This window comes from Myotis brandtii, unplaced genomic scaffold (genome assembly GCF_000412655.1).
Source record: "Myotis brandtii unplaced genomic scaffold, ASM41265v1 scaffold958, whole genome shotgun sequence".
Taxonomy (NCBI): Eukaryota; Metazoa; Chordata; class Mammalia; order Chiroptera; family Vespertilionidae; genus Myotis; species Myotis brandtii.
The window spans coordinates 42,266-54,180 of NW_005371960.1; the positions used below are offsets into that span (position 1 = coordinate 42,266).

Here is an 11,915-nt window from a genome sequence, read left to right on the forward strand (position 1 = left end):
CTGAAACACTTTCTTAATTGAACATGATGGTTTTCACTTACACCATTTTATTATTACACATTGTCACTTAAAAAGAAAATATTGTAGACTAAGGTTTAATTTTCATTGAGCTTTTTTAGACATGTAAAGATGGCTTCCTGGTGGTGAACAAATAGTGAAAACAGGTAAACAGCAATAGTTAGAATTTGGTGAATTCTCTTTATTCAATATTCTTTATATTTAGATACCCTGTGGTGTCTATGGCCAAGACCAGTTTTAGCTGGATTTTTTATTATTGGTGTTTTGTTTTGTTTTAGTTTGTTTTCTGACAGGTTGGAGAGGAATGGGAGTTAGTAGGTTGAGCATTTAGAACTGTTTTGCTCATTGAATACATTACCTCGTATGTACTTTTAAAAGGAGTTACTAAAGCCTCTTTTAAAGAAATTTTTGTGGGTTTAAGTGCCTTTGCTTTGCTTTGCACATTTTAAGGTGGGTAGCATAAACATGTTTTAGAATGAACAATCTTTTTCTTAAATTTATAAAAGGTGTTACTGATGGCTTTTTTAAAAGGCCAAATTATATTTTTACCTATTTAAAATTTTTCAAACTCAATCATTCTGTTCTTTTTTGTTTTATTATGTTTGCTTCTTCCTCACCTGTTCTATTCTTCATGCCCAGTTCTTAGTAAGTGAATTTCCTAAAGTAGATTTTTGAATGATTTTCATGTCATTCTTTTGCAGCTCCAGCCAAACAGTGCATCCGGAAGTGGGGCTCTGGAGCATGACCCATCCTCCATTTATTTACGAATACCTGCTGGAGAAGCTGTGCCTGGTCCTCTTCCTCTCGGAGTTTCAGTCATTGATGCTTCCGTGGCTCTTTTTGGTGTAGTGTTTCCTCATGTTTCTTATAAACACCGGTTAGTATAAAGTCAATCAGGTCATTTTATGTAAATTATATCCAAACTATAGATTTTCCTATCCCAGTTAACTCTGCAATAGGGTGTAATACTGTTAAAACATTAAGCTTACACATTTAATAACATAAGGAATACATACATGATTTTAAAAATTGCATGCAAAAATATTCCACATAATTTGAAACTGTTTTTAAGATTTGGCTCTGTGTACTAGCATCTGGTATCCATTATAATAGTTTGTTTGTTGCTGCTAACTGTTTTGTTGTTGCTGCTAACTGTTTTTAAGATTGTGTACTAGCATCTGGTATCCATTATAATAGTTTGTTCACCATTTTATAAGTAGGTTTTGATTATATCTTTAATTAAGGACATCAGTTTGGTAAGTCTTTTGTTTTTGTTACTTAAGAAATAGTCCCCAATAACATTTGTCTGTTTGATGATCCAAGTCTAGAACTTGGGAAACTAAGGTAACTGGTTCTTTTTCTAATAGGACCTTTTGGTTTGCTATATTCTATGTCCTCATTCGCCATCCCTAAATTTAGTAGGCATTCGAAATATATATATGGTCATTTTCCCAAAAGGAAGACAGAAAATGAATTAATGCAAAACTTTCACAGATAATTTACTTTACAAATATGCCTTAAAAATATTATTGTGGAAACCAAGATGGCAGCATAGGTAAACACTGGAAATTGCTGCCTCGCACAACCACTTCAAAAATACAACTAAAAGGCAAAACGGACATTATCCAGAACCACAGGAAGGCTGGCCTAGTGGAAATTCTACAACTAGAAGGAAAGAGAAAAGCACACTGAGACTCAGAGGAGGTGTGGAAATGAAGTGCAGAGGTATGAGGTGCACGTGGAAAAGGCTGGCAACTGAGGACACGGCTGTCTTTTTCATTCGGGAGGGAGACACAAGCTCCCGACTGCTCTGAACACCAGTTCCCAGCGAGTCTCTGGGGACCCAGACTCATACGGGGAGAAACTGGACTGTCTGGCATTGGGCAGAACTTGAGGGCGGCTTTCTCTCAAGCAGCTATAAACAGTGTCAACTGAAGCGAAAAGTAATTTCCCTCTGGAGGCTGGAAATGTGAAGTCTCTCATCATTTTTAGCCTCGTATACTTTTATAATCAGCATCTCTCGTCACATTTTTAATTAAGTGGTGTCAGTGCTTAATGTAATACGCAAGCTTGTTGGCTACCCGAGGTGGCTGTACGTGTAGCACTCACGAACTGAGACAGGCATGTGTTGGTTCTCACTTGGACCAATCTCAAGTTGATGAAGGAGATGTTGTGCAACTGCCAGGAACTGAGCATCCATGTAATGGCTCCAATGGGCACCTGGATCTTTCGAGAATTTTTGAGTAAATAACTGGGGAGTTTACCTGGTCTAATGTCCTGACTTTTAGCGGAAGAATAACTGAGCTAGTGATCTAGATCAACACTAACTAATAAAAGTATAATGAAAGCCTATGTAATTTTAACTTTTCTTGTAGCCATATTTTTTAAAATATACTTTATTGATTTTTTTTTACAGAGAGGAAGTGAGAGGGATAGAGAGTTAGAAACATCGATGAGAGAGAAACATCGATCAGCTGCCTCCTGCACAACCCCAGTACATGCCCTTGACTGGAATTGAACCTGGGACCCTTCAGTTTGCAGGCCAACACTCTATCCACTGAGCCAAACTGGTTAGGGCTAGCCATATTTTTTAAAGTGAAAAAAACAACAACAGGTGAAATCAATTCTAATAATATATTTTATTCAGTCCAAATCATAATCATTTCAATAAATAATCAATATAAAAATCATTAAATTATTTCACATAATTTTTCATGCCAATTCTTTGAAATCTGCCATGTCTTTTACTCATGCAGTCCATCTCAGTTTACGCTAGCCACATTCCAGATGCTCAGCAGTCACATGCAGCTAGGAGCTACCAAAGTGGACCAGATGGCTTTTTGATACTGAAGAGACGAAAAGCCTGGGAAAGGTTAATCTCCCTCTCCAGAGGACATCATTTGAACTCAGCGATTCAGACAAAGCCATGGAAGTTAGAGTTTTGTAGCTGGTTGTAGGGGCCATGTTTCTAGAAGAAGAAATTATAAGTATAGAAGAAGGTATACATAACTAGTGGTCTATTCATACAGTGGAATAATATTATGCAATAAAAATGAACATTTACATAGAACAATAAGGATGAATCTTACAAACATAATATTGATTGAAAGAAGCCAGATACATAAAGTGCATAATTGATTCACCCAATTACATACAATACAAAACAAAAAACAGGCAAAACTAACCAAAGGAATAAAAACTCAAGATGGCAAGTACCCTTGGTAGAAGGCAGTGACTGGAAGGGAGCACAAGGGAAGCTCTCGGCTATTGGTCATGTTCTGTTTCTTGAACTGGATGTTCTTTATTTTAGGAAAATCCATTGACCTATTCTTCATATTAAGTTTTTAAAATGAAAGGTAAGAGTTAAGAAGTAATAAATTTCTACATATTTCTGTTTGGAACAATACCAAATACCATTATTAAACAGATATCTCACCTTGCTGGTGCGGCTCGGTTGGTTGGAGCATCTTCCCATACACTGAAAGGTTGCAGGTTCGATTACCGGTCAGGGCACCTGCCCAGGTTGTGGGTTCAATCCCCGGATGGGATGCAGACAGGAGGCAACTGATCAAGGATTCTCTCTTACATCAATGTCTCCCTTCCTCTGTCTCTAAAATCAATTATTTAAAAAAATCATATCCTCTGGTAAATAAAATATGGATAAATAAAATATGTTAATGCTCCTGATCTATTTTTTTTTAATTTAGATTGCAAAATAAATTACAAAAAAATAAAAGTTAATAGATATTGATTTCTGAAGATCAGTTTCAAAAATGTCCAGGGCAGCCCTAACCGGTTTGGCTCAGTGGATAGAGCATCGGCCTGCAAACTCAAGGATCCCAGGTTCGATTCCGGTCAAGGGCATGTACCTTGGTTGTGGGCACATCCCCAGTGGGGGGTGTGCAGGAGGCAGCTGATCGATGTTTCTCTCTCATTGATGTTTCTAACTCTCTATCCCTCCCCTTCCTCTCTGTAAAAAACCAATAAAATATATTTTTAAAAAATAATTTAAAAAAATATTATATGTATATGTAAAAGATAACACAGATGTTATCTTTTTAAAAATGTTGGTTACTTGGTTAATTGCTTTTTAAAATGAGTGGAAATTTTTAAATATGAAATTTTACTTTACCCAGATGATCTTTAAGAACAATTGGTTGCCATAAAAATGTTAAAGAACTTTAAATGTAAAGGAATTTTATAAAGTATCTACTTTAGTGTCCTTGTTTTAATCTAAGGAAATCCAGCTCTAAGACTTTATGATTTCTCTAAAGTAATCCAACTAGTTATGGGAGCTAGAACCCAGAAATATTTTAATTATAGCCAGTCACTTTTGTGGAACAAGGTTTTGTATAAATAGATAAATTATTTTAAAGTATAATAAATAACAAATATTCAGTGATTGAGGAATAAATAATGACAGACTGGAATACTTTTTACAGATATCAGAAAATACTCATTATGCAATGTGAATGAAAAAAAGTAAAATAAAGGGCAAGAAGTAATCTCAGTTTGGCATTTTAAAATACATAAAAATGTACATGTATTTACATAAGAAAAAGACCTAAAAGAAAATGAATGTACCCAGGGGTAACTGGTTATTTCTGAGTAATTAGTTTTTGTTAATAGTTTTCAAATTAAGTTAAATGAATATTTTATAAGGAAAGATATTTTTAAAATACGCTTTTTAAAAAAGTTAAGCATTTGAGGTCAGGTACAGGCAAATGATGCTTAACAGTAATGTTGGAGACCATGTGTGTCTTCTTATGTGTGACCTTAAAGTAATGTGAGTAATGCCCTGCCTTTTCACTCATTGATAGAATGGGAATCTGTGTCAGAGCAAGTGTGGAAGTAGTCAGTGTTAGTCCCCAGTAGTTCTCACTGGAGTTCCCATAGGAGGCAGGAATTCTGTGATTTTTGAAGGGTGCTTTGACCCAAGATCCATGTCCTATTGTAAATTGAGCTTAAATCCTTATAGTGTCCTTAGGGAGATTTTGATTTCCTACTTTAGGTTATAGTTACCTTAGAACTAAATCCATTTTCTCTAGATTCCTTTGCCCAACCCAATTTCTTTTTAGAAGAATCTGAAATGATCTCATTCTCTTTTATCAGAATAGTCTCAAATGACTGTGATTGATTTATTTTTGTTAGCTGTCTCATTTAAAAATGTTGGAAAGAATAAAAATCTAACTTCTGTTTTTTTACATTAAAAAAATTGACCAAAGCTAAATCTTTGTTAAAAAATCTCCCTATTAGTTTCTAAGGATAGGGCATGAGGTACTATTTTCTTCTGAGAGTATTTTTTAAAACTATGCCACAATTTTTTATTTCCAGCTTAAAAATCTTCCACACAGATGGCATAATCAATTATTGTTATTCTATTCAAGAAAACCTGAGCACCTACTATATGCCATACACTTTTTTGGATACTGGTGTTCATGTTAAAAGCCATTGAAATTGTGACCTTATTTTCCTGGTTGATACTTAATATTCAGTCTCTTTTCTTGTTTCAATTGATAGCCATCTGTCCATAGACTAATTCAGAGGGAAGAGATCTGATTTGGACCAGCTGTGGGAATGAGATAGAAATGAGATATCTTGAGGCATCATTTGTTAAACAATTAGCTCATACTCTTCTTATCTCTGATTTCTTGAGCCATATTTGAGTAAAAAGTGTTGTTAATTTGCTCTTATTCTATTATAGACTGCAGATGTTGGATCACTTTGCTGAATGTGTTAAACAAGCCAAAGGTGTCCGCCAGCAGGCTGTGCAGCTTAATATTTTTACTGCTGTTCTTAGTGCACTAAAGGTATTTACTTTAAAACATAATAAATATTCTGAACTACGATTTTAATTAATGCCTTTAACAAGGCAGGCATATCTAGATTACTGTGATGTTTAAAAGTATATCCCATGATAACTATGTTTTATATTAGTTGAGTTAAATTACTAGAAACTTTATATTAGGCTCATTGTAATTAATGAGTATTTTATATTTTAGTAATGTTACTCTTTCAGCTTGACCCCTGAGACTTTACAAATGCCAGTAGTTCAGACAGTCAGAATTTTCAAAAATGTCTGGCTAATGAAATCTAATATTCTGCTGAAAGTTAACAAGATGAAACTTAAATTTGATTTGTGGTTTAGACCATAAATCAGGAGAGGTTGTGTTATATAGTTGAAAAAATTCTGCATTTAGAGGTTGTGTTCTGGTTTTGCATAATACTTGGTTTATGTCTTTGTGTAATTTATTTCATCTTCTTTTAACATCAGTTTCTACACGTATAAAGTGAAATGACTATTGCTTTGTCTCTCAGAGTTTGTTACTGTATTTTGCAGCCTGCAGCCTCTCATGATGTATTTGAAAACTTATTATATTATTTAGCACTGAGTTAATTATAAAGTATTACTATTTTAAAGTAAAATAGCAACAAGTACAACTGTTTAAATAGGCATGAAGTAAATCATGTTTCATAAACATCAGGGAAAGGGGATACAGGCATTGGTAGAAATATAGGTTTGTGCCATTTACATAACTGTTAGTACATGCCATTCTTAAAGATCGTCAACTAATACTAACATCTGAGTTTTTTAAAACACAAGTGGGGTGGTCATGGTCTTCCTCAGTGGTTGGGAAGCTAGTGAACCAACTGTAATACTTCTGTACAGTATTCTTTTCTATATAGATATGCTCGCTAAAGCCTTTGCTGTAGTAACATTTTCCCCAGGTACCATAACTTGGATTTTTGGTCTCAATGAGTAAATTAAGTTCCAGGACAGGAGGTATAGCTAGAATAGAAGTATTAACATTTGGAATGATGAACAAGCTATCTCAACATTCAGTTACTGGTTATTACCTAATTTAGCCTTTAGATATATAATTGGAGGTACTCTTTGTGACATAATTATCTTCTCTAGAATTTTTATATAAATGAATCAAAGTTTCCTACTCATTAGGCCTTCCTTAAAGTTATGATGATAAATTTCAACCAGTTGAATAACAGTTAATTTAATAATACAGTGTTTTTATATATAAAAGCAACTCCCAGGGATTGTTGGTTTTAGGGCCCATGAACTGTAACTATGTTGTGTATCTGTATCATGTTTTGAATCATGTTTAGAAAAGTGGTTACCACTAATTTAACAGGTATCGACTCTATATGTTATATGCACTGGAAAGATGACTGAAGAAAATAATGTCTGAAGATATATGTATATTTTCAAAGATTATGCACATTTAAAAATTTTATTTAATGTGAATTATGACTTGCCTTTAAAAAAAAATTAACCATAGGGCCTGGCTGAGAATAAAAGTACTTTAGGACCCGAGGAAGTACGTAAATCCGCTCTGACACTGGTTATGGGCGCTCTTGACAACCCCAACCCCATCTTACGATGTGCAGCAGGGGAAGCTCTTGGAAGAATGGCTCAGGTGGTTGGAGAAGCAACTTTTATTGCTAGAATGGCCCAATATAGCTTTGACAAGTAAGTGAGTCTCTTTACCAACAAGTAAGTTTCTTGCATAGGCAAAGATGTCTTTTTAGATGTCTAATAAGTAATTATTACCTGGGCTATATGTTTTCCAAATGGTATAGCATGTGACAATATTTTGTGATTTTTCTCATAATGGCCTTCATTTTTATTTCAATAATTGATTAAAGTCTAGAATCCAGCTAGGTTGTAATATGCTAAGTGCTTTCAATGTGGTGAGGACTTCAGTTTCAACTCTTGAATGTTACGTAATGGAATCAAGAAGAATGCTAATAGGATGTCTCTGAGTTATGTCTACTCTGCTCTGAGGAGGTGCTCTGAAGTCCTTTTCTCTTCGCCACTGCTCCCCTCTCCCCCTGCCATTATTTTTTCTATTAATTACCCACTTTTAAAAATGAGTCATTCTTTTTCTAACTGCTGCTAAGTGTATCTCTGAAATTATCCCTGAAACAGAGGAGAAAATTACCATTAGGTTTTAAGGATTTGTTTTAATATTAATTAAAAACATTTACCTCAGAGTTCCAAATAAATATGATTAAAATGATAACGTGCAGTTATTATTGACTGTTGGTTGTTAATCAAGTACTTAAGTAGAGAAGTTGAAAATCAGTAGTGGTCAAGAATCAATATTTGAGTTATATAAATTAATCATTCTTAGCTATTACTGTATTTTAAGTACTAATTATACCAAACTATGTCATAATCATTAGTGAGAGAGGAAGGTGTGGAAGCAGTGGTTGTGAGCAATAGTTCTGAAAAGCTGTAGTTCCCCTTCACATTTTCTATTCAGTGAAATATATCACTTTAACCAACTATTTTAAATTTAGTAACTTGTTTGGGAGTGGAGAGAGAAGTAATCATGATTGTAGTCTTTCATGATTTCCATAATAAATCCTTTTTATTGTGTGGCTATAAGCTTGTTATTGCCACAGGGAAATAGAAAACCAGTCCCTGAAGTATACTTTTTTTCCCAGGTTGAAATCGGCTCGAGATGTTGTATCCAGAACTGGGCATTCATTGGCTCTGGGCTGTTTGCATCGTTACGTTGGTGGTATCGGCTCAGGACAACATCTGAAGACCAGTGTCAGCATTTTATTGGCTCTAGCACAAGATGGAACATCCTCTGAAGTCCAGGTATAATATTGATTTTATTCATTATAAAATGTTTGAATAATAGTGTTAGGAAAATTATTTGCTGTATAAAATTGTAATCATTCTAATAGGTTGGTAGAAAAAATGTATTAGGATCTTTTTTTGTCATTTTGTTTTATGTAACAGCATATAACAGGAGTTTGTTTGGTGGTTGTTCAAGGCAGCAAACTCCAGCGTTAACCTATGCCGCCATCTTGGTTCCTCCAGGAGTTTATTTTTTAACCTAATCTTAAAACTGTCTTATTTTGGGAATTCAACCCATTCCACATACATTCCTTTAAACGTATTTTCTTGTTATTATTTATCATCCATTGTACTTGTTTTCTCTTTTTTGCATTTTCTTACCTTTATTAGATCTTTTTTTTTTTCTTTTTTTTTTAATATCCAGCCTTCTCTCTCTCCCCTTTTCTAATACCCCAACCCAGGTCCAGGGTCATTGGTTGAATTTTCAAGTGTACTGTGAATTTTTGGTTTGTTTACAAATACAAATAGAATTAACTACATTGAGAGTCAAGAACTTCTGTATGCAAAGATGTACTGCATTCTTGATTTACCACTTCACATTGAAGCACCTGAAAATATTAATAATATATAAATGCATTATCATCCAACTTGCCAGCTTCATATTGGGACTCACAAGTTCAATTTTTATTACTACTTGCCATTAGTTTGTTGAGATGATGAATGAGTTCCTTTAGGATTAGATAAAAGACTCTAAATCCACTCCTCCCAAACGAGCTATTAAATTTAAACTAGTCTATAGGTTTAGTTTGCCTTAGACTTCTTGGTAAAGGTTTCTAGCTATGTAAAGCACAAAATTCCCAAAAGTGTTAAAAATAAAAATCAAGTAATCTTGTTCCTTAAGAGGTGCCACACTACTTTTTTAATGCTGTTTTATACTAGTTTGGAAGAAAAATTATTTTACCCAGGCGGTTGCTGCTTGCTTCATTTATGTCAAAAAGTAGGTGCTACTGCCCTGGCTGGGTTGCTCAGTTGGTTGGAGCATCGTCCAGTATACCAAAAGGTTGTGAGTTTAATTCCTGGTCAGCGCACATACCTAGATTGCAGGCACATTTGTAAGGCAACCAGTCGATGTTTCTCTCTCACATGGAGATGTTTTTTGCTCTCTCTCTTTCTCCCCCCTCCTCTCTAAAATCAATAAAAACATATCTGTGGTTAAGGATTTAAAAAAGAGAGAATAGCCTAACCAATTTGGCTCAGTGGATGGACCATTAGCCTGCGGACTGAAGGGTCCCAGGTTCGATTCCGGTCAAGGGCATGTACCTTGATTGCGGGCATATCCCCAGTAGGGGTGTGCAGGAGGCAGCTGATCGATGTTTCTCTCTCATCGATGTTTCTAACTCTCTATCCCTCTCCCTTCCTCTCTGTAAAAAAATCAATAAAATATATTTTTTTAAAAAGAAGAAAAAAAAGGATTAAATTATATTTAGCAAAATCAGACAGTTAAAGGTTATATGTTAAGAGATTAGAAATGGCCATTCCACTTATGAAAAAGTGAAGGTTTTTACAACTACTAAGAATTTACAACATGTCCGGTACTGCTAAATAGCATTCAAATAAAAAAATAGGGAATGTTGAAAAGACAATTTCAAATAATAATAACAGTACTACTTCATTAAATTCATAGATATTGAATGATATCTTACTACAAGCTATACACACTTCAAGGTTCTATGGATTTGGCAGAAAACAAGAGGAGCTATTATAAAGACAAGAAAGGTTAATGGATTGTGGGGAAATGGTAATAGTTATGTGGGAGAGTAGTATGCATTGAATCGACTCTGGGTATAAAATAAAGGTAAAACATTAAAAATTTTGTTCATGAATTTGAAGTAGGGTGTGATTGAAAGAGTTGTAAAGGATGCTTCTAAGTTTTTTTTTGTTCTGAAAAACTAAATGGATGGATTTGTCACTATATGAAAAGTAGAATGCTATGAAAGAAACATATTTCAGGGGAAGATAAGAGGGCAAAGCGGGGTGGGGACATTTGCAATAGTGTCAACAATAAAAATAAAGTTAAAAATTGATTTTGGACATGGTAATTCGGAAATGGCTTTAGACACAAAAGTAGGTATTGGTGGTTGATTATATATCTCTAAAGTTCAGAGGAAAGGTTCTTGCTATAGATAGAAATTTGAAAATTGCTAGCTTATAGGTGGTATTTAAAAACTTTAAATGAACAATATCATTAATTAAACAGAATTTGATGAAAATGAAAAGAAGCCCAGGGAATGGGCCAAAGTCTAGAGATTGAGGAATTGAGGAGGAACCACCCAAAGAGACTGAGAGAAACATTAGCATCCTGTGAGGATGGAGAGGAAATCAGAAGGGTGGGTTTCTGGCAGGCAAATGAATAAAATATTTCCCATAGGAGTCAGTGATCTACTGGGTAAAATACTTCTGCTTTCATTAAGATGAGTCCTTGTTCTTAGGAGAACTTCCTCTAGCAATAGTTATTTTAGGAAGGGTCTTGAGTGGTATGCATATCTTAAAAGTAGCTTCCTCTGCTTTCACATGTGGATGAGATTTTAGTTGGTTATACCATTCCTGGCACACAGTCCCTTTCTTTGATTATCCATAAATGTCTCAGTATCTTCTGTCTTCTAATGTGGTACATTGGAGGCTAATGGTAGCTTGATTTTTAAAACATTAAATTTTAGTAAGTATTAACGTCTCAGTTTTTAGTCAGTGATCTATAAAAACTTCCAAATAAGTTCTTTAGAAAATTAAAAGTAACAGAAGCCAAAAACTAAAAAACTGATGTGCAAATACTATTTAAAGTTTCTCTGCAGTGTTTCTTTGAGCATCCAGGTAAAACTTCTTCTTTTATACTATGCATATATTTCCCACTTCCAAAAAAAACAACGGCTTACTATGTTAATAAAATGCTAAATTAATGGTTGCTTGTGGGCATAACTATTTTTTTCCTCCATCTTTTCATTGCTTTTGCCAAAAAACATATCTGAAATATATTTTTTATGTCTATAACCTTATGTTTTGGCTTGACAGTGTGTAAGAATTTTTCTCTCTGTCCTTGAAGCTTAGAAATGTCATCAAATTCTGTATAAGTGTATCTTTTTATTTTATTAGAATTATTATTATTCATAAAAGAATTCATTTAAGTCTATTGTGTTTTTCCTCTTTTTTTTTTGTATTTTTACTCTGTTATATGATAGTTCCTCCATTTTATCTTCAAGATACTGATTTTGGGTTTCAGCAAGAACTCCTCCTC

At 34.2% G+C, this 11,915-nt stretch overlaps 1 protein-coding gene across 1 annotated transcript in view; it reads left to right on the plus strand.

The window, feature by feature from the left end:
• The window catches only part of HEATR5B (HEAT repeat containing 5B), a 73,086-nt gene that overhangs the window by 22,267 nt on the left and 38,904 nt on the right, over window positions 1-11,915 (plus strand). The window contains exons 15-18 of the mRNA XM_005886085.2: window positions 720-895; window positions 5,723-5,828; window positions 7,314-7,504; window positions 8,485-8,644. Coding sequence (XP_005886147.1) covers window positions 720-895; window positions 5,723-5,828; window positions 7,314-7,504; window positions 8,485-8,644 — 633 coding nt within the window. The remainder of the gene's footprint in view (window positions 1-719; window positions 896-5,722; window positions 5,829-7,313; window positions 7,505-8,484; window positions 8,645-11,915) is intronic.